General features: G+C 51.9%; 2 protein-coding genes across 9 annotated transcripts in view; both read right to left on the minus strand.

Moving 5' to 3' along the window:
- Nucleotides 1-277: 277 nt before the first annotated feature.
- Nucleotides 278-11,300, minus strand: SMIM29 (small integral membrane protein 29). 3 transcript variants are annotated; one of them, XM_048826582.2, is made up of 6 exons: nt 11,195-11,300; nt 10,346-10,445; nt 8,414-8,602; nt 6,920-6,945; nt 6,001-6,106; nt 278-1,351 (listed from the first exon to the last, which is right to left on the minus strand). In XM_048826582.2, the coding sequence occupies exons 1-6, from the start codon at nt 11,266-11,268 to the stop codon at nt 1,289-1,291; spliced, it is 558 nt and encodes a 185-aa protein (XP_048682539.1). In that variant the 5' UTR covers nt 11,269-11,300; the 3' UTR covers nt 278-1,288. The 3 variants fall into 3 exon arrangements, with proteins under 3 accessions (XP_048682539.1, XP_074978132.1, XP_048682542.1); XM_075122031.1 differs by having other exon boundaries at nt 8,414-8,610; nt 10,345-10,445; XM_048826585.2 differs by lacking the exons at nt 10,346-10,445; nt 11,195-11,300 and having other exon boundaries at nt 8,414-8,547.
- The window catches only part of LOC125625042 (suppressor of cytokine signaling 2), a 31,274-nt gene continuing 8,554 nt past the window's right edge, over nt 278-22,997 (minus strand). For 4 of the 6 annotated variants that reach the window (XM_048826575.2, XM_075122029.1, XM_048826577.2 and 1 more), the window contains 6 exons: nt 21,277-22,841; nt 13,205-14,733; nt 11,195-11,306; nt 10,346-10,396; nt 8,414-8,602; nt 278-1,351 (listed from right to left, as the gene is read on the minus strand). In XM_048826575.2, the coding sequence (XP_048682532.1) occupies nt 22,360-22,841 (482 nt within the window). In that variant the 3' untranslated portion in view covers nt 278-1,351; nt 8,414-8,602; nt 10,346-10,396; ... (1 more) ...; nt 13,205-14,733; nt 21,277-22,359. Of the gene's footprint in view, nt 1,352-8,413; nt 8,603-10,345; nt 10,446-11,194; nt 11,307-13,204; nt 14,734-21,276; nt 22,842-22,997 lie in introns of all 6 variants that reach the window. The other 2 variants (XM_075122030.1, XM_048826574.2) reach the window with 2 other exon arrangements.

The raw sequence follows: 22,997 nt of genomic DNA on the forward strand, positions 1-22,997 counted from the left end.
CAGCCTTCCCCCACGCACACTCTATGCCACAGTCTGGAGAGATCAGTGGACCTGACTTCAAGACAAGTGATGGTGGTGTTTCTGTTCTGCTCAGAGGACACAGTTCCTCTTCAGTCAGGACATCCCAGGCCCAGCTCTGCAGTTGACAAAGGGTTAACACAACATAAGCTGCACTTCGCACGGGTTTTGACTGCTCTAAGCGGAAAGACAGGAACTGCAGATTACCCCCCCCCAAAAAAAAAGCAAAAAAAAAAAGATGAGATCTTACCAGAGACACTCATGTTCACGGTGCCTTTTTATTTACAAAATATAGAGATGAGCTACTATTGAATACAAAAATCACCCACATAGAAAGATCCACCTTGCTGAACTATTACAGAGTTCGGTTGTTTTACTATCCAGTAGCTTTTGTGCCAGGAAGACTTCTCCTCCTTGGCAAATACATAAGGCCTCTTGGCTGAATGCAGAGACAGACATTTTTGCTCTACTAAACGCACCCTGTTTTTACTGCATAAGCAAACTGGACCCATCCCTGCCCTGGGGTGACTGGAATCAAAGGACTGCTTCAAATGTTCGCTGTCAGCTATTTCAAGATCGCAGCAAAGGCTCCATTAAACTAGATATTAAGATCCCCAGCTGCACAGTTCAACAACAGTCTCCATACAGAGAGCGCAAGAGATACAATCAATCAGATTTGTGCATGGGACTGCCCCCACGCAAAGTAACACGCCCAGCACGTGCATAAGTAGATATGCAGCATGGCAGGAGGTTTGTTCTCTGTGCAGTCAGCAGATGCATCTGCAATACCAGAGCTGCGTTGGTTTTAAGTGGCTTATACTGAAGGGGAGGCTGCGATAAACTGGGTTTATTGGGGTTGAGTCTTTGAGCCACCCAGCGACGGAGTTTCATCAACACACTCTCAGGATCAACAGCCTCTCTTCTGGGCCCACGCGAAAAGGCTCAGAGGGTTTTATATCCACAACCAAAAGGGGGAAAGAGCCGCTCCTGGTCAAAACGTGCAAACCCAAGATTCAGCTCATGTCTTCAGTGCTTCGCCGGCAGGCACGCTCAGGGGCAGCTGCAGCACGGTCTGACAGCGCTCGGAAGCTAAAGCCGGCAGGGCCTACTCCCACCTGCCCCAGAACGAGGAGAGGCGAGTGGAAGTAGAGCGAAATGGAGGATGGAGCTTTAACAATTAACTCCATGTGGGAGGACTTGACGTTAGCACAGAAATTGACAACAAGGGAGAGGGGTGGAGGTGGTTAGTACGTCGCCTCTTCGAGCTGCGTTACGCTTTCATGTCCATGAGCGAAGTCCGATGGGGCTGGTATCCACCCCAGCCTCGCATCACCTGCAACAAACAATACATGCTTATTTGCCTTCCAAGTGTCAGGCATTCCCCCCTTCATGGGCACAAAAGCAAGGTCAGGGTTAACCTCTCGGTCAGATAAGGAAACCAAGGCACAGAGATTAAGCGATTTGCCAGAGGTGGGAAAGGCGTCGGGATTAGAACTCGGGAATTCCCAGGGTCCACTGAGGCGGTGAAAACAAACAAACACAGTCTGTATCATGAGGGGCTGGTTTTCCTTCCCCCCCCCCACGTGTGTCATGACCTGGAAATCCCATGCATCAGTCTCCAGCAGGAGGAGAAACTCTGGGTGCTGTCTGCCTAGGACATAGCAGCAAACAGCATTCCTCAAGTGCATGTAATAAGAGGCAGCTCTTGAGATGCTGGAGAAGCCAGATCAGCTGGAGTGGTCAGTTTCTCTCATGAAACATGCCTTAAAGTTCAATTGAAGCCCAGTATCACAGCCACAGTGCCTGCCCAAACCAGTTATTTTCATAAATGAGTTTTCACCACTCTGTAAAACCTACACAATCCTGCAGACCCAAGCCTTCGGTTTGTGCACCAAACAGGCAGAACATGGGCAAGCGCAGGAAAAATGTCCCCAGCACCTTCCCCTGGCCAAAGGAGTCAGTCTCTGAGCCAGTCAAATCATGGCCTCTGCTGAGTCTGCTTGCAAAAGGGGCCCCAAATTAGCACCACAAGTTTGTGTAGCGTGTACACTAGCCCGCTTGGAACGGAACTGAGTCTAAACCACTTCATTTCACCAGGGGGCACCGTAGTGCCACCAGAGAGTAAATGCACAGCTTGCTGCTGATCCAGGCAGGATTTGAATCAGCAGTCTAGCTCAGAAAGGTGCTATGGACTGGTTTACATTATGAAGTTAGGTCAATCTAGATACATTACTCAGAAGTGTGAGCATAGTAAGGCGACCTAAACCCCAGTGTAGAATTCTTCCGTCAACCTAGTGCTGCATACACCGGGAGATAGATCGGCTTAAGCACATCACCCAGCGCATGGATTTGTCACACCCCTTAGCAACATAGCTGGCTTGACAATGTTTTAGTATAGACCTGGCCTTACTAAGAAGGCCTAGTAGAAACAGGCAAGGATTGAACCCTTTTGATCTAAATTTCCTCTAGTTTTGATCTAGTGCATTACGCTCATGCCTAGGACAGCTGGCCTGAACAAGATCATGCAGCTTTGTTGGTGATCATTTCAGCGCTAACACGTCCCCAGTAATCAGCCACGCCACACTCAGCCTGAATCACTGACCTAATTTCCACACGGCCGATGTTGTTTATCTCCAGCGCCTGGCCTCTTCTCAACTCCCCGTCCATTATACCCTTTAAATTAGAGCTTGAGGCCCCACATTTAGGTTTTGTGAAAGCCGGTTGTTGTTTTTTAAATTCAATATAATTAAGTTAAAAATTCCCCTGCTGTATTTGCAACCCAAACACTGCAGCCTTGGGCTAGCACGTGAGAACTACAATGGGAAATTGACCTGTTTTCATCATCCAAGTGGAATGAAATGCAAAGCAGTAGAAATGGTGGAAAGTCAGATCTGGACTTTTGTACAGTTTTAGTAATCTACAGTATTATTAATTCATTTATTTTAAGATGTGATTTTTAACAGTATATGCCCACTTTATTCTGGAGAGCTTTACATTAAATAGTTATAGATTCAGAACGTTCTACATATTTCAAGTGCATAATAAAATAATAAATAAAATACTACTATAAATGCTTAATTCTTATATAGGGCTTTTAAACCATAGATCTCAAAGCACATTACAAAGCCTGATATTATCCCCATTTCACAGATCAGGAAACAGTCAGAGAGAAGCGAAGGACACTCGGCCAGGTCAATTACAGAACTGAGAACAGAACTCAGCTTTCCTGACCCACAATTCAATGACTTATTCCCTCAACTGTGCAGCCTCCTTTCACCCAGGGGTCACTGTCACTACAGGCATATTTTAAAGGACAGACTGATCAATCTGAGAAAGGGGGAAATCTTGTACAGATTTTTACTGATCCTGGTAATTCATAGATTCATAGATATTAAGGTAAGAAGGGACCATTATGATCATCTAGTCTGACCTCCTGCACAATGCAGGCCACAGAATCTCACTCACCCTCTCCTGCGATAAACCTCTCACCTATGTCTGAGCTATTGAAGTCCTCAAATCATGGTTTAAAAACTTCAAGGAGCAGAGAATCCTCCAGCAAGTGACCCGTGCCCCATGCTACAGAGGAAGGTGAAAAACCTCCAGGCCTCTTCCAATCTGGAGGAAAATTCCTTCCCGACCCCAAATATGGCAATCAGCTGAACCCTGAGCATAGGGGCAAGATTCACCAGCCAGATATCCAGGAAAGAATTCTCTGTAGTAACTCAGATTCCACCCCATCTAACATCCCATTGGCCATTGGCCCTATTTACCATGAATATTTAAAGATCAATTAGTTGCCAAAATCATGTCATCCCATCATACCATCTCCTCCATAAACTTATCAAGTTTAATCTTAAAGCCAGATAGGTCTTTTGCCCCCACTGCTTCCCTTGGAAGGCTATTCCAAAACTTCACTCCTCTGATGGTTAGAAACCTTCGTCTAATTTCAAGTCTAAATTTCCCGATGACCAGTTTATATCCCTTTGTTCTTGTGTCCACATTGGTACGGAGCTTAAATAATTCCTCTCCCTCTCCGGTATTTATCCCTCAGATATATTTACAGAGAGCAATCATATCTCCCCTCAACCTTCTTTTGGTTAGGCTAAAGAAGCCAAGCTCTTCAAGTCTCCTTTCATAAGACAGGTTTTCCATTCCTCGGATCATCCTAGTAGCCCTTCTCTGTGCCTGTTCCAGTTTGAATTCATCCTTCTTAAACATGGGAGACCAGAACTGCACACAGTATTATGAAGTATTATGGTTCAAAGCTCTAGTTACAGCAGATGAAGGAGTTTTCAAAACCACATTTTTGAGAGGCAAGTGGGTATTTCCTCATATTTTTTTCTGAAGCCAGATTTTTAAAATTTACCTCCATTTCTATTCAATGGTTCCTGTTGAGTAACAGCAGTGATATTTAAAGGAACACAATCAACGTGAATTTCTCTTTTTTAAATGGACCAAGTGCAAAAAAAATCCTGTTTCTGACAGAGCCCCTTTAAAAAGAATATCTTGTTAAAATCCTTTGAAAATCAAATGACAAGGTTTTTCTGCTCTCTTGTTAGAGTTTAGGGCTCTTTTCAGCAGAGGAAATACCAATGCTGCAAACACAAAGGTAACTTTATACCCGGGAATAGACCCAATGAGTTACATGGTAAAATGTTTGCAAGGTTGGGTCCTGACAATACCGAGGAAATCCTTTGAACTGACTACACAGAAAGAGCTGCCAGAGAAAGGACGATTCATTTCACATATTCATAGGTTCCAATGCAAAGAGAGGCCGTTGTGATTATCACCTCCTGTGTAACACAGGCCAGAGAACTTCCCCAGAATAATTCCTAAAGCAGATCTTGTAGGAAAACATTCTGTCTTCTTTGAAAAATGATCAGTGCTGGAGAATCCCCACGACCCTTGGGAAATTGTTCCAATGGTTAATTACTCTCACTGTTAAAATTTAACACCTTATTTCCAGTCTGAATTTGTCTAGCTTCAATTTCCAGCCCTTGGATCATGTTAAACCTTTATCTGCTAGAGTGAAGAGCTCATTGTTAAATATTTGTTCCTCCTGTAGACACTTATAGACTGTGATCAAGTCAGACATTCCTTGACCTTCTCTTTGTTAAGCTAAATAGACTCAAGAAGCTCAGTCTATCTATGACTATAAGGCAGGTTTTCTGATCCATTGATCATTCTCATGGCTCCTATCTGAAGCCTCTCCAATTTATCAACATCCTTCTTGAATTGTGGGCACCGGAGCTGGACACAGGAGTCCAGCAGCAGTCACACCAGTGCCAAATGCAGAGGTAAAACAAGCTCTCTGTTCCTACTCAAAATCCCCGTTTCTGCATCCCAAGACGTACGAACCCTTTTGGCCACAGTGTCACACCGGGAGCTCCTGTCAAGCTGATTCTCGACCACAACCCCCAACTTTTCTGCTAACACTCTGGTGATAGTGATCTCCGCTGTGACCATTAACAATACTAGATACAAATTTCCAGACCAAAAATGTGGTTTGCCAAGTTGACAGTGAACCTTTTCAACTTCGCATTTTACAACAGCCCTTAGGACTTAACCACCAGGAGCAAGCTCACTGGGAGAATACACAGAAGCTTGAGTCACCCTGTGTTTACAGGCCAACAGTGGCACCGAAAGGTTGTTACTGGCCCGCTTAACTAGTCACTCAAGCACTGATCCTGGTCCTGTGCTCAGACCCCATCCCCCATGTCTCTTGTACAAGACAGCTGAATGCACAGTGCTTTCCTGGACAGATCTACAGCAGGTGATATAGGATGAGGAACATTACCGAGCATCCAGGCTGCTCCTGCCAAAGTGCCTCCCTATGTTCCTCTCCGGCAATCCTCCTGACTCACAAGCACGTTACCCCAAAAGCAAACGTGACCGACACCTGGCTCCAAGTGGCATCATGCCCGCTCATGCCACCCATCCATAGCCGCCCTCGCACATGGGCTCTGGACCCGAGAAGCTCACCTTGGTGTCGTCTGGATCCCCCAGCAGCTCCTGTTCAGCCTCGTGCAGGTCCTCCGCGGGGTCGTAGCTGTACATCGGTAACAGGTGATGACGTAACCTGTCAAACCTGACGCAGGCAGAGACAGGGGACTGCGAGGCTGCTCTGGGAACCCGCAGCCCCGCCATGGACCAAAGACTGACGCTGACAATAGGGTCACACGTCCAGCAGAGGAGGCGGGACAGTCATGGGGGCTGAGATTTCCAGAGCCGCCTAGGGGATGTAGACACCTTCCTTGCCTTAATTTGAATGTTTAAACGGCTTTGAAAATCTCACCCCAGGTCTAGAGCCCATGGGCCAAAGCCAGCACTCGTTCCTCATTCAAAGCTACCAGCTTGCTGTTACCTCACGCTCCTCCCCCATCTCTTTGTTCAATCCACCTGCTGTCGCCTCTTACACTCGGGTCTAAGCTCCTCGGGGCAGCGGAGCGCCTAGCACGCTGAAGTCAATGGGAGTTTGGCCCGTGCAAGGACTGCAGCGTTTGAGCCCACAGCTATTGCCACCACAGGTCACAGCCGCACACAAAGGATGTGGTGTCACAGAGCCAAGTATCCAAGTCAGGTGGAAGATGCTCATTGCCACAGAAGGTGGACATGGACAGACCATGGGGACAGAGGTTAATTCTCACTGCACACCCTCCCTTCCCTTAGCACCATTCCTGATCTAGGGGGGAGACCCTAAATCTAAAGGGACCAAGTGACTACAGCCATTGAGTTCTCTCCCAGACACACAAATGCTCCCCCCGAGTGAGTCTGGATATACTCTACTATCTCCAGCTAGGCCAATGCTGCAGATGCCATATGACCACCACTCTTCTCCAGCCAAAGCAAACCCAGACGTCCCCTCCTAACACACCAGCAGCCCCCAGACTTAGCCACTTACCTCCTCTTCTTCTGAATGTACATCATCTGCAGTGGGGGGGGAAAAAAGCATGTAGTGAACAGGAACACAGCCCATCAGTTGGCGTTATCACATTTAAGGTGAGTTTGGCCCTAATGAAAGGGCCTGGCCAGCCCTAGAGACCTCCATTCGGAAGGTGGCAGCACTATCTTTCTCCCATATCACCCCCTGTCAGCGGGCCACAACCTCTAGCTGGAGGTCTCCAGGCACCTGAAGCCAGATTTTCAGGACAGCTCCGCACACTGGCGGCTGAGCTCTTTGGAGACGCTGGCGCTAGGTGTTAGCGAGGAGTTGGCCACTTGAGAAGAGCCGGTTCCAAAGAAGCTCGGTCTCTCTAGTCCATTCCACTGCTAGCAAGCTGCCAGCATTGGCATCTGATTTGTGATCCGGACACATGTTCAGCAGGAAGCAGATAAATCCGCCCATTTCACAGACAGCTGCTGGGTGGCCTGCAAGCAGTACCCATCCCGCTGGCAGAGGCGAAAGGCTCTGTACCCCATTACCATAGGCCAGGAAGGACCATTAGAACCTTCTGCTCTGACCTCCTGCACAGACCAGGCCAGAGAACCTCACCCAATGATTCCTGCATTGAGTCCATGCCTTGTGGTCAAGCTAGAACACACTTCCTTTAAAAAAAAAAATTTAAAAAAGCCCTCCAATCCCCTCACCCTACTTATAGTCTACAAGACACCACCCCGGGGATGGTCTTTGGCCCATCATTGCCCACTTACAATGAATCCTCCCTTCACATGCAACCCCACCCCAGGTCTCCCCTCCTCGATTCGAACAAAACTGTTTGGGGCAGGAGGATCTCTCGGGTTTTGGTTTTAGATTTGAGCTCTTCGACTGAGCAAGCTGCCTGGGCCAGCCCAGCTCTAAGGAGCTAAGATGTAGTCAGGTGTTTGGGGAGGCCACTAGCGACTGAGAAAGAGAGTCGAGGCACTTCCATGTCTGCATTTAAATGCCCAGTGCCCTCCCAGCAATCAGCCAAAGGTCAGAGACAAGAAGCCACCAGGCACTGTACCGACAGAGCAGATTCTGCCAGGCCAGCAGGGAACCACGCCCTCCCGGATCTCACACTCCCCAACTCTTTGGGGATGTCAGCGCTGGGGAAAGGCCTCACACAGCCACCCCTCAGGTGGACTGACATCCTCTAGCCACAGAGCAGGGATGGCCCAGGCAGCAGCAACTCAAGCTCATCACACACCAGCATAGGTCAGCCCCAACCTGGAGAGAACACGTCTAGGGGCAAGAGGGGAGTGTGGTCTCTACGGGGCCCATTCAGCCCTTGGTCTCTGCCGGAGCTCCCAATGAGAGGGGATCGTTTCTGTAGCATGATCCACAATGGGACCAGCAGCCACCAAGGCGGTTACAACTTTTGGTCAATGACGTGGATCTGAACCAGCGACCTAGAGGATCGCATCTATACACCATGGGGGCAGGCTGAACTCTTCCAAACAAAAACAAGTTTCTTACCACCACCACAACGATGCCCACGACGGTGATGAGGAAGAAGGGCACCAGGACATACCCTACCAAGGAGTCGCTGGAGGTCCCGGCAGAGGTGGGAGTGGTCGTGTTACTCATTGCATCGGATGCAGCTGCTCGAGAGGAGACAGAGGGGTGGCTCCGATCTTCATCAGGAAGACAACCTCTTGGCTGACCCTCTCGGCCATAAACAAACAATCAAAACAAGAGGGTAGATTTAAGATGCAAATCAGTTTCTCCCATTCAGCTGCCAAATTCCAGCCGGGGGGAGGGGGGGGGAAGGGTGGAGGATGTGAAGCTGCCAAATTGGTACCATGGCGTATAACACGAGTCATGAGTTAGTCACAGACTGACCATGACGGCTGATTCCCGCAGAGGAAACATATTCAAGCCTTTGGCATGTAGCCTAGCGGGTTGCTTCAGACCCCACCCAATGCCCATTAGGGTCAAGGGAAGGAGTAGCAGGTAAGGGATCGGATCCTTAGCGTTTAAACCTATGAGCATGAGTAATGCACTCAGGAAAGGGATACTTTAAAAAGCTACCCATGCTGCATAGGGAAACGGCACATTTAAAAACAAGCCTGCACTCGCTGAGCATCTGCTTTCCAATGCTTCAATGTGCTCAGAGAACACGGCCCAGCCACAGAGCCCCAAGCCCTCTGCATCAGTAACTCCACCCCCATTTTGACAGATGGGGAAAAACGGAGGCAAAAAATAGGGGGAAGTGATTTGCCCAAGACAGAGTCGGCCCCGGTGCAAATGTGGGCCAGTCACCTCTCTCAGTTTCCCCATCAGTTAAAACGGGGATGATACGCCTCCCTTCACCCTTGGTAACGTTTATGAGGCACTGAGAGGAAAGGTGCCAGAGAAGGAAACAGCCCTCCGCAGTGCTAGGTAATATCAGCCTGCAACCTGGGCAGGGATTGAAGCCCACACCCCTCGCCACCACCCTGTCGTGCCACTGCATCTACTAGAGAGAGGGGACGGGCCTGTGGTTTAGACACTGGCCTTTGGGACCTGGGTTCAGTTCCCTGTTATGCCACTGATTCCTGTATGACCTTGGGCAAGTCGCCCTCTTTGTGCCTCAGTTCCCCACCTATAAGACGGGGATGTTAATGCTTTGTTTCACCTCCCCTTTGTCTGTCTCACCTATTTCGATCGTAAGCACCATTCCTCACTTCATGCACATACAACTCCTAGCACACCAGGGCCCTGATCTCAGCTGGAACACTAGGCATTAGCCTGACACCAATAACAGCACTAGGCTCAAGGAAATGCCAACACATCTTCACAGCATCACTGCTCCCACAGAAACACCCAGATGAGGACATCGCTTCAGAGACAACTCACAGCCCCTAGCACAATGAGCCCTGGGTGCAGCGGTAATACAAATAATAATTAACAATGCGCCATTTGCAGGCGGGGAGGAGGGGGAAAAACAGCTCAACTCTGTCTCAAATCTCTCCTCCGTGATGCCGGTGCAAAGACCTCCCCCAGCAGCTTAATCCATGAAAGAATCTCTGCCGTGGACAAGTATCTCAGAGCACAAGTTTGCAATACGCAGCACAGACAAAAACTCTCTTGAGATGGATAAAGACACACATTGAAATCGACAGCAAAGGCCAGACCTTGGCTTGGGAGCAGACCCCCGAGCATTCTGGAGTCAGGAGACACTCTGGAAACCCTTACGCACCAAACAGCCATGAAGATGCATCTCAGAAGAGCACAATGGGCCTTTATCTGCTACAGGGAATTACCCAAAGAGCCACAGGGAGCAGCTTGACAGAGTCCTGTGCAGGACTCATCCCAGGCCTCACCATTGTTTATTGTTTGTATTACCGTCGCACCTCATGATGGCCCATGAGCCCATTATGTTAGGTGTTATACAAAAAACAAAACAAAACAAAAAAACGTCTGTACCCCAAAGAGCTTCCAAATCCACGATCTGGTCTCTCCTCCTTTGAAGGAATGCTGGCAGCCAGTCGAGAGCCAGGTTTGGGGGAAAGAAGGCAGAATGGTCCTAAGAAATATTGTCGTGCTTGGATGCAAACGTTCTCCACCAGCAGCCCAAACCCCACAGTACTAGGCCATGGTATCATTAATCCTAGTATCCATGATTTACTTACCCCTGCCCCAGCGTGGGGGGGGGATGGAACAGGTGGCCTCTTGAGGTCCTTTCCATCCCTACATTTCTGTGGTGCTGTATCCCCCAGACAGAGCACAGATGACTTACAAACCTTGAAGGCTCATTTCAGATTTGGGGGGGAAAAGCCCAACAAAGAAAGAACGAATGTAAAGTCTGCACAAAAGACAGCACTCAGACTCGCCCTTAAAGCCCATCTGGAACGGACACCGTAGCAGATGGGCCTGGAGTCTTCTTGTACTCAAAGGCAATACAGAAAAAAAAATAGAATTGTAACATCTATCTTATGTACGCACGAGACTCATAGGAGTCAGCCTGCATTGCCCAAGCAAAAAAGAAATGCAATGAATAAGGCTCTAAAATCCTGAAACAGGTATCGGCCTTTTGACCCCCTATAGCAGGGATCTGCTGGGATGGAGTCCATTGCAGGATCAGGGCCTGCATGCATATTGAGAAATGAATAGATGTTTAGAACTTAGTTATCTATAGGGTTATTGGTACTGAGCTAGGGGGCTTTATCGTTTTTAACCTGGTGGCAGTGTCCCCCTTTACCCGCAGTGTTCTCCATCCCCTTACACATAGCACCCCCTCCCAGGTCCCCCGTTGTTAGCGCATGCCCTGCTCACCACCAAAAACTCCACAGCGCTTGGGCAGTGTGTGCAATGGCTGCTGCTGGCAAGGTGTCACTCCCGAGCTGCATTCATCACCCGCTCAGGGAGGCTTTGCGAAGCCCTACAGCTGGGTCCAGAGGAAGAAAAAGCACAGGCTCAAACTCGAGCCCTACCAGAAAACTCTGTGGGCTAGTGGACGATCCTTGCAGCGTGCTGTGCTTTGCTTGCTACGCTTTCCCCTAACCCACCCCCCCTGCAGTCCCGCTGCAGGCCCCAAAGAGACTTCTGCCTTCCCCTAGTCTGGCCACCCTTCGCTTTCCAGTACCACTCCTGCCAGCTTCCACTTCGTTTTTATCCCACTACACCCCACCCCTTGCCCCCTCTCCCTTTGCTGCCCCCCCAACCCCCCTTTACTCCACGCCCTCTCCCTTTGCTGCCACCCCCAGACCCTCCCTTTGCCTTGCTGTGTCCCCCCTGCCCCCTCTCCCTTTGCTGCCACCCCCAGACCCTCCCTTTGCCCTGCTGTGTCCCCCCTGCCCTGCCCCCTCTCCCTTTGCTGGCACCCCCCAGCTCCCCTTTGCCCTGCTGCGTCCCCCCCCGCCCTGCTCCCACTCCCTTCGCTGCCACCCGCAGACCCTCCCTTTGCCCTGCTGAATCCCCCCCTGCCCTGCCCCCTCTCCCTTTGCTGCCACCCCCAGACCCTCCCTTTGCCCTGCTGTGTCCCCCCTGCCCTGCCCCCTCTCCCTTTGCTAGTACCCCCCAGCTCCCCTTTGCCCTGCTGCGTCCCCCCCGGCGCTGCTCCCATTCCCTTCGCTGCCACCCCCAGACCCTCCCTTTGCCCTGCTGAATCCCCCCTGCCCTGCCCCCACTCCCTTTACTACCACCCCAGACCCTCCCTTTGCCCTGCTACGTCCCCCCGCCCTGCCCCCTCTCCTTTTGCTGCCCCCCTCAGCCCCCCTTTACCCCACTGCGCCCCACCCTACCCCCTCTCCCTTTGCTGCCACCCCCCAGCTCCCCTTTGCCCTGCTGCGTCCCCCCCCCGCCCTGCCCCCTCTCCCTTTGCTGCCACCCCCCAGCTCCCCTTTGCCCTGCTGCGTCCCCCCTCTCCCTTCGCTGCCACCCTCCAGCCCCTCCCTTTGCCCTGCTGCGTCCCCCCGCCCTGCCCCCTCTCCCTTTGCTGCCACCCTCCAGCCCCCACCTTTGCATGCCACGAGCTCCGGGCAGCGCCAGCCCCTTACCTGCCGCCCGGCCCCGCGCACCCGCTCCTCGCCCCACCCATCCGGAAGGGCCCCGAGGCGCATGACTGACAGCCGGCCGGGGCGGGGCGGGGCCTCGGCCGGGGCCGGGCAGGGGGCGGGGCCGGGCCAGGCGGGGGCGGCTGCTGGTGCAGCGGGGAGGCGGCAGGGGGCAGCAGCTGCTCGCCTCCGCGGCCAGGGTGAGCCGGCCGGCGACGGGGGGCGATCAGGGGCAGGGAGGAGGAGGAGGAGGAGGAGGGAAGGGAAGAAGGCCCGGGAGGAGCTGTTGCCCCAGCAGCCCTGGGCGGGCTGGGAAGGGGTTGCAGTGGGGCAGCCCCCCCCGGGGAGGTGCTGTCAGGTTGGGGGGGCTGTCAGGTTCACACCAGCCGTGGGAGGGGGGGTCTTGCGGTGGGGAGAAGGGGGCAGCACGCGGCTACAGCAGGGGACCAGGCCCTGGCAGCAGCGAGGGAGCCTGCAGGCTTCTCTGGGGCAGGGTCCCTCCTTTCGCCAGGGCTGCTGCCGCCTCGCCCGGGCCTACGGTCCCTCCCACCTCCGGATGAACTCAGTGCCACGGGGGCGTGGTAGCCGTCCCAGGGCCACGGGCGGGCCGTAGGCACCGGCACTGACGTCGATGGGTCTTGCTGCCACACCCTTGCTTCGGCTCAGACGCTGCTGCGGGTCCAGTGGCGCCCCACTGCCACCCAGCTCGGGTCAGCATCCTGAGACTGCTCCATGGGAGGGATGAGGGGAGATGCCTTCCAGCTATCGCGTGGTGAGCTATCTGACATACCTCCATGGCCACGAGGAGGAGAAAAACAGGGATCTCCTGGGAGGAGCTGGACTTTCCTATTTGTGGGAAGGATGGGTAGAATCTAACAAAGACTTCAGGGCAGACATAATGGAGAAGCTTTAAATGTCCCTCAACTGCAGGTCTTCCACCCCATCCTCAGCCAACTGGCAAAGGCCATAGGGCAGTAGGGGACCCCCAGCCGGCTCTGAGGCCCCATCCTGTGTCCTAACAAATGGTCTCCAAGGCCCAGTGCCACAGACGGCCCAATAGTCCATGAGGTTCCATATCATATCTCCAAGCCCCATAGCACATATCACCTCAGTGCTCTGTGCCCATCTCTAAGCCTCCTCACTACAGAAACTAGTACTGCATCCTCAGATCCAGCTGCAACACAGTTGTGTCCAGCCCAATTAACACATGGTTTGGCCTTGCAGCATCCACGGTCCCTAAATTGTGGACCCTGTTATCACCTTGTTCAGTCCCTTCTATACCCTGCTTTAACTACATCAGGTGACTATCGTGTCATCACCAGATCCTGTAACATGGGAGATGCTTACAGCACAGATCCAGGAGCTTTCAATGGCCCAGAGCTAAGTCTGCTGTCCCCTCCTCCTGAGAGCTTGGGGGCAGAGGTGTCAAAGGCCAATTTGGGGCTCATTTTTCAAGAAGCTGAGTGCCCATAACTCTCGCTGAAGTTAATGCAGGTAGAGGGCTCTACACCCCTTTGCAAATCAGGCTAGTACAGAGCTCATGACAGCAAAGCCACAGGGGTGTCTTTCTTGTACTAGCAATCAAGGAACGGCTGAGTTGAATCAAAGACGGTGGCTGAAGTCTTCAAACTTGGGTGCTTAAAATTATTCACCTATATCCTTATCTCAGCATATAAATAAGAGACCTGATTTCCAGAGGGACTAAGCACCCACAGAGCCCCATGACTGCCACTGAGTTGTGGGGTGTTGGTCATCTCTGGAAATCAGGCCACTTATTTGGATGCCTCAATAGGGATGTAGGGACCTCACTTGAAACTCCCTCCTCCCCAGCCACCATGTTGTGACTCTTCTCTTTGGATTCCCCACTAATTGGAATTCTGGCCCTGCCATTCAGACCAGGCTGGGTTGCAGTTTCCTTGGGAGAGGGAATTCTCTCCTTGATTAAAGCAGCATTCGAACAGTCCACGGCAGTGGGGAGGAGGCCACCTGCCTCTGGCAGACACCGCATTACGCTACGCCTGGGCTTGCCAAGTCTTTCCGGTTGGAATCCCAGGACATGCCAGTCTGACGTTCCCTGGACATTCCCTGTCCCTGTGCGCCTGAGAGATCTGCATGCCAAGGAGAGGGCAGATCCTCCGATGTCCCCATTATGTTATCGGCCTTATCCCACTGGGAGATGTCTCCACTCTTCACATAGCGCTGATTGGCTCCTGGCCAGATGCTTCAAAACCAACGTGTTCACGAGGCAGAGAGCCAGCCTCAGGGAATCTGTAGTCAAGGCAATAGCTCTGGCAAGCGTAGGCAGGACATGAAGAGCAACTGTAGAATGGGAGAAAGCATAGTCTTAAGGTTAATGCACAGGAGAAGCGGGTTAAAGTCAGGGCACCTGGGTTCCACCTCCCCAGCTCTGCCAGTGACTGCCTGTGTGACACATCACCGCTGTGCCTCAGTTTCCCTATGTGTTAAATGGGGATGATACCTCCCTCGCTTTGGGGTGTTCAAGGTGGTGGCATGGTTTGAGAGTCTGTCTCAGTCCTATCTACTCTGCAGAGCAAACTGAGTTTATCCATGTGGGAGGACTACTGTGTTATAAATTCTAGACAGAGATTACAGTGTAGACAGGACCGTGTCAGTTGGTTATTCTGACCTTAACATGCATGTCAAGAAGGCAAACACAGCGCTAACAGGTCTGAATGGAAATGCCATGTGTCTTCTCAAGCAGATTCAAAAGGAGGAGCATGCACCCACCACAGGCACACGGACATGGCTTATGAGCTCAGACATCCACACAGGGCTGCGTGCAACCTATGGGGAATTCAACCTGAGGCTCAGGCTCCTTGAAAAGTCTGCATGCTCCACAGCCTATGCACCCCGTGGCTTAAAACCGTCCAGACCAGCAGGGGTCTCTGTTCTTCTGAGCTCTTTTGATCCTCTCTCATTCGCCAGGCCAGACCGTCAGCTGGCGTAAATCCACTCCCATGGAGCTCCACAGATTAATCCCATGCTTTGTCAGACCTGATGTGCCTAAAGCACTGTGTGGATGGGACAATAACTGAATTTCAGTGCATGCATGGACCAAATTCAGTGTCAAACTTAAGATGGGGAAGTGGAAAATGCTGACACTCTGTTATGGAGAAGGAGGGTTCAAGAGTAAAAAGAGAATTATCTTTATACATGTAAACAGCAACAGCTAGGAAACTATTCTAAGAGGAACATATACCTAGGCTTGGAAGAATTTTATTTTTATTTTCTTATCATTTCGACAGATACAATAGATATTTATTTTTAAGCATTTTCTTATTGATTTACATGTTCACAGTTGCATGAAATTCGGGGGGTGGGGGGCAAGGCATTATGTATTTAATGACAGTAGGCATTGCGAGTCAAAGTTAAAGCTTTATAACCATTAAAGCATAAATTATCAACAGCACATGTCAACATATACCAAGTGAATATCCTCAAATCAATCCCTAATAAGTTCCCAAGCAGCTTTTTTCTTACTTTGCCTCGCTGTACATTGTGATTACAGTGGATGGAAATATTGTTTCGTCAGTTTGTGTATGTACAGTGACGTCGGCCTTTACCAACATGGATCAATAAAAACTAATCCTTCCAAGCTTACTTATAGCTATTTCAGATGCCACATTGTTAGCCAGGGAAACTCACTGCTGCAGGGTATGAGGGCAGCAAATGGTTTAGGAGAATACAAAGAAAATAAGGCAGAAGGAGCCTGATTCTCCTTTGCCCTGCTACCAATCGGATCGGCTAGTGCCTTTCAGTCACTTCCTGCTAGCGTGAATGAACAGCACTAGAATAGTGATGGCATCTGCAGGCACCGTAGCCAAGATGACCAGACTTTCCATTCTCATGCTTCAAGGCATGAGCTGTTCTCCAGCTGGGGTCAGGGTTCCCTTTGGGATACAGTATATTGGACCCCTGGTCTGGTGCCTTGTGTTTATTTCCCCACCACCACCACCTTCCTTTGAAATATCTGGGAGATGCTGCTGCTAGAGACAGGAGAGCAGACTGGACGAACTGTTGAGCTGCTCTGAACATTATTGGAAACTGATCCTGCAACACAAATGGCAGCCTGCATCAGCCATCACTCCCTCCCTCCAGCTGTCTTCGGGGTATGTTGCAGAGACTGGCTGCTTCTACCAGCAGCTGCCAAGTTTGCATGGTTCTTGCAAACTGTTGCTTTCCTTAACACGCGCACATCTCTGCAACCTTCCCCCAGCTCCTGCAGGGTCACAGGGAACCAAAAGGAAAATGGACAAGACTAGCTGGAGAGATCTCAGCTAGTTCCACCGCAGGCTCCAATCTTGTTTAATTTCATAAGGCTGGACCAAGGCTGCAGTCAGATGCCCTTCAGGGAAAGCTCAGGTGGTGTTGGCAATTCAATAGGTTGCACAATTCACCCCATCAGTATCTGACAGCGAATAATTCACAATGAATCGTTTCATCAGAAACTTTGGCTTAATGCCCTGGCCATGAGATTCTCAAATTCATTAGCTAACCACCATGATGTGCAAATTTCTTCAGGGAATCAGACTTGGCCTGCCTATTGTTCACAAATGCCATGCAGCAGCTATTCATAATTTGCACTGCATTGGGTAGTGATCATAATGACATGGGGCCTTGTTTCCCTTCCTTGAGTGGATGATTTATGTAACTGACCAACACCACATAAACGGGAAATTTTACCAGTGAATCTACAATGCGCCTTTGGCAAATATTCAAGTTTTATATCCATCTTTTGTGAGCATCTTATTCAGTGTGTTACCACCATAGAGCTTAGATCAGGGCCCTCTTGTGCTACAGACACATACTAAGAGAGACTCTCTGCCCCCAAAGCAAAGGGTGGGAGAAAGGAAGTATCACCCCTATTTTAGACACAGAGAGATAAAGTGACTTGCCCAAGGTCACCCAGAAAGTCCATTGCAGTATCAGTATCAAGAGTCTCCTGACTGCAGTGCCTTAAACACAGGTCCAGACGGGTCATCTCCTTGCGCACATGCGAGTAAAGCTTAAGCACTGAAGGACACGAAAAGAAATCACAACAGCAGACAAATGCCAATGTGCATTGGCATTCAAACAGAAACAAGCAGAGAATATTTCCCCCCGATTCACGCAGCTATAGACCGTCTCCGGGGTCCCAGTGTGTGTCATTAGAGAGTGCCGCGCTGTTACCAGGTGCCACCTTTCAAAGGAGACATAAACCCAGGCTCCTGCTCTCCTGGGAGCATTCATAATGCAATCGCACTGTTTGCAAGAGCCGAAGCGTCCTAACAGTACATCTCTTCTGCCTTCTTAAAATCCCCTGGCAGTTTCACTGGCACTGGCATTCTCCACTTTCTGCCCTATTCTGCACTGTTGCTATGCTCTGTCAAACAGCCGCTGCCTTCCACATGAGTGGCTGTACTGAAGTAGTGAATAAAGCTATCTGTAGGGAGGAATTGTTATCTAGTGGGCCTGGGAAGTGGAACTGGCTTGTTTTCCTGGCTCAGTGGTTCACTCCGTGATCTGGGGCAGGACATTGAAAACGAACCAACCTCTCTATGACAGGTTTCAGAGTAGCAGCCGTGTTAGTCTGTATTCGCAAAAAGAAAAGGAGGACTTGTGGCACCTTAGAGTGGCACCTCACTTCATCGGATGCTGTAGCTCACGAAATATTATGCTCAAATAAATTTGTTAGTCTCTAAGGTGCCACAAGTCCTCCTTTTCTTTTTGCAACCTCTCTATGCCTCAGTTTCCCCCTGTAAAACAAAATGGAACTGATACTCCCCCAGCTCCCGGGGTGGGGGTCGAGCTTAGATAATGAACGCCAGGTGGAAAGTGCACCGGGTTGTTTCCTTACAGCTGGCCTGGCAGAATTTGGGTAGCCCTCTGTGCTGCACTGGGGAGATGCACAAACGTGCCAACCGATTATCTTCGCCGTCTCGCACGGGAGCCCAAGCCTGGATCCTCCCCGCAGCACCCAACCCCCACCTCAGCTCAGCCAGGGGAGGAGGGCGAGCCTCTTTGCACAAGTTCCCATCCCTCCTGCCGGCTGCTGCATAATCCTCTTTGCGGGCGCGGAGGCACCAGATGGCACCGCTAACTGGGTCAAACGAGAAATGGAGCCATAAAGCAAAAGGCGCAGGTGGGGCCGCAGGAGCTGACAAGCCTCTCAGCATCCTGTTCTCGGAAAGCCAGCAGCCATGCTAGGAGCCGTGCAGGGGGCTTTCAAGGGAAAGACGAGGAAGGAGAGCGCGAGGTGGAGAGAACCCAGCCCTCCCAAGAGCACACAGGCATTTCAAAGCGGGGTGGGGGGGGTCTTTGCAAAGGAATAGGTGGGCACTGGGGAGACCAGACAAGCGCCGGTGAGGAATAACCGAGCTGGCCTGGTGGAGAATCACTGGCATCCTGCGAAGAGAATAGGTGCCAGGCAGCAACCCTGCTACAGCAAGCCCATGGCTGCCGTGGGAGAATGGGGGTGGTTGGGCTTGGGGGCGCGGGTAGGAATTTGCTGTACTAGAGCCTCGGCCTAGAACCGAAAGACCCAAGGTGCGGGACGGCCCTGGGAGAAGCCAGGGAGTGCGCCGGAGGGGGCTGCAGATATCAGCGAACCCAGCACGAGAACCTGTCTCCGTTCAACGGACGCCGTAAGAAATTCTGCCCTCGGCCACGCCCGCCTGCCTAGGCTACTTATGGTGATTTCTATGACATGCGGCCACTGAGCAGCTAGCAAACGTTAGCACGCTGGGCTTGCCCACACCCTGGCAGGGAGGCCAGTATCGCTCCCATTTTACAGATGGGGAAACTGAGGCATGGAGGGTCAGGCCAACCCTTTCAGAACGGGCCACTGATTTCGGGTTCCCCACTCGCCTTCTGCAGCCCTCTCCCCCACAGCAATCCTGCATGAGCCAAGGCGGCCCAAAGAGCTCCTCTCTCTTTGCAGAATGTCTATGGTGGAGCCAGGAAGCGGACCCAGGCGTCCTGACTCAGAGTCCCTTTCAGTGGGGCTGTATGGGGGTAGCAGGGCAGAATTTCCCCTCCTGTTGTGCCTAGGGGGCTGTAGTCTGTGTGTGAATCTCGATTGCTGTGAGAGTGGTGCCTGCATAACCCGTGGCCTTAGGTATGAGCTCTACCCTCTGTGGGCCTCATCCCACGCCGCAGGGCAGCGTGACAGCCTGGACTCCTGGCTCCAAGATGGGGCCGGGGGTGAGGGGGTTGCATTTTATTTGAAATCCTCCACAGCTTGGAGATCCCACAGTTAAAAACAGACAAACCGGCAGCAAACCAAATAAACCCCCGTGCCAGCCTTACTCCCCCAGCTGCCAAGTCACTCCCGCTTGGATTTCCACATGGAAACCCCTGGGGTGAGCCAGGGAACCATGCCAGGTTCATCCCCTGGCTCTCTCCCTGCATCACCCAGGGAACCAGTCACATATGGAGCCCTGACTGAGGGGCTTCTATGCGGTCCTAGGGAGCAAGACACTGGACTCAGCCTCCCCTCCCCATTCTTCTACTCTTCCCAGAAGAGACTGGCTGGAACTCAGTCCCCTCATGAAACCAGAGGGGCGCACCTGGGTTTTTAAGTGATTTGCCCAAGGTCATACAGGGAGTCTGTGGCAGAGCTGGGAACGGAGCCCAGCTCTCTTGGCTCCAGCCTCTGCCTTTCCCCATGGTACTAAATGCACAGGCTTGAAGGACAGGGTTTCCTCCTAAGTGCCATTATTATTTATACCATATTTGCACCCAGAATTTCCAGGCATGGAGCAGAACCCCATTGTGCTCAGTGCTGTACAAACCACAAAACAAAATGACCGTCCCCTGCCCTGAAGGATTTAGCGCCACTGGGGCGCCGACATAAGATGAGGAATAAACCAGCCTGCCTCCCTCAGAGAGGGAGAGCATGATGGCCATGGGCAGCCCCTCATTCAAGTCTTTCAGCAGCTTCGCAGGAAGCAAATCCAGAATCTGGAGCTCCAAAAGAGGAAACAACAATAAACCAGGCACCAGGCTGCTCCTGACATGCAGCAACTGCAAACCCACGGCAGGTAATTCCAAAGTGCGTCTCATCCTCCCTGCACAGATTCAACTGAAAGGCATCGGCTTCCAAGAACTGTGCTGGGCTAACGTATTTGCTCTCCCCTTCTCTCGCTGGCAGAACGATAAGCAGATGTGCCTGTTATCACGCTTTCCTAGAAAAGCTTGTGAGAGGCTCTAACCCTCCTGCAGAGGCTCGGGGTTTGCAAGCGGAAAGGCTAATAAAACCCCACGCGTGCGGCACCCCACGCGTGCGAGGCTTGGACACACACACACTCCCCACCCAAGCCCCACAAGGTTGTGAATCCACGGTAGCACCGGTTGTTTGTTTAAGAGGAAACAGGAGCATGTTTGTTGTTTTACAGACACTTGTTCCTAGCCCCAGTTGAGGAAGGCAGCAGGGTTCGAGGTAGGGACCATCTAAGCTACTGCTCCCAAATTATTTTTTTTTAATAGAACTACCCAGCTGCAAAAACGCACGGCCAGTTACCCCAAATGCAGTCATTCTGCCCACACATCTGGGTCGAGAGGTTACTGACCAGGAAGTTCAGCCCTGTGCAGGGTACATGGGAACAGTGAAACCAGGGCTTAAGGGGCACGTAGCCTTTGTGGTGGCCCTCTGCACAGGGGTGAATTTCCTCCTGCCTTGGGAACGTGGTAGATTCCACACACAGCATGAGTAATACATCCCCCCCGCCGCCCCCACGTGAATAGGAATCACGGCTCAGTTGTGTTTCTAAGCAGGGCTACAGAACTGTCAGGGTTCGAATGCAGGGCTTGTGGAGAAGGGGCTGACGGGGTCTGTGGAACAGGGTGAGCCAGTCCGCCTACCTCCCAAGGACGTTGCACCATGTGTAGGAGAAGCCACCCACCATCCTCCTTGTGGTAGGAACAGCTAAGGCCTCATGGGAGCGGGGAAGGTTTTCCCCGGATGCATCAGGATAACTCTGGCTGTGCCCTGTGGACAGACCAAGAAGGTGCTGCAGGAGGAACTGGTCTGGGAAGGGGAGCAGCAGTTGAGCCTGGTTTTACTTGGGCCTCATGCAACTAGCGAAACACTGGAACAAAGAACCACATGCTGCCAGAGAAAGCAGTCTGCCTGTTTCCCTCACACGTCTCCAGAGGAGCCAGCCAATCAATCCTGTCTGAGGTGAGCTTTAAAACCCCCAGTGGAGCAATTGCTGGGGTGTAAAGAGCACCATAGAGCTGAGCTTCAGTGTGTTTTAGCCCCGGCTGCTTCCACCATAGAGATGCCTGGAGATCTAGTCCCCCACTGGGGAAACCCAGGTCAAGATTTTCCCGTAGTGACCAGGGATTCTGGGTCCACGGCTGGAGACACCTTAAAAGGGGCCTGATTTCCAGGCAGCACCGAGCACCCACCCTCTGTCAGGCCCCTTTACGGTGTCTCAAGTTGGGCCCGAAAAAAACATCAGTCGCTCTGGAAAAAAAAAAATCTCAGCCCCAGACGTGCATCAGGACTTGGTTATATTAAAGAAATACCATCAAACCCTACCCAAACCAGCCCACCCTCTCCCCCAACAGCCATAATGGAAGCCCTGTCCAAGGGACGTTCGGTGAAGCAAGCAGAAGTCAGTGCAAAGATGTAGCAATGGGAGAACAAACAATAGTACAATGAATTTTTATTACCGGCCCTAGCTAGGGACACCAGAGCCAGAGAAAGACTGAAAAAAACCACGCTTTCTGCCCCCGGCCTGCTTCGATCCCAGCTCCGGAGACCCTGCCTTTCGCTCAGCCCCTCACACTTGTACCTGACCCCGAAGCCACGTTCTGCCGCACTCCAGCTAAGCAACACCAGGGGCCCTTCGGAGTCCATCCGTGCTGGCACCAGAGCGGAGTGGGTTGCGGGGAGAGCACCATGTTTTGCCAGGGTTGGATGGAGAGGTGCGGGGTCTCTCAGAGCACGTATGGGTACTTCAGCAGGTAATCCTTGAGCCTCCCAGGCAAGGGCAGGGCCGTGACCTGCCGGGTGCTCCTGTTGATAGTGAGCCTGCACAGGTGCTGCAAGGCCGGCACAGAAACATACAGGGGCTTGATCAGTTTCAGGTGGATGGCCGGATCCTTGGACAGGGACGTGATCTCCTGCTCCGATGGCCCCAGCCGCTCTGCTTGCTTCAGCGAGGCCAGGGAGTAGAACTGGACCAAGGCCATGGCGTCTTTGAAGCTCTGGAGCTTGGGCTTGGCCAGGACGGACGAGTCCAAGCCGAAACGGCCAGCACTGTAGCAGATCCGGATGTGGGTGGGCCCGACAGAGGTTTTGACCGACAGGGTGAGCAGGTTGTCTGGGCTGGAACTGTTGCGCACCAAGAAGGAGCCTTCCAGGGCAGGGCAGAGAATGCGCCTGGCCTCTGCTGCGGTGAGGGGACCCCAGTACCAACCTGCCCAAGAGAGAAAGCACCGTCACACGCAGGTCAGCCCTGGCGCTTCACCCCACAAAGCTGGCCCTGAGGGTCACAGAGAGGGGAAGAGTCAAGGTGGAAGGAGCATGCTGGCTGTCCCATGCAAGAGGTTTCCAGAGGAGCTGGGGGACAAGG

Source organism: Caretta caretta, chromosome 21 (assembly GCF_965140235.1).
Source record: "Caretta caretta isolate rCarCar2 chromosome 21, rCarCar1.hap1, whole genome shotgun sequence".
Lineage (NCBI taxonomy): Eukaryota > Metazoa > Chordata > Testudines > Cheloniidae > Caretta > Caretta caretta.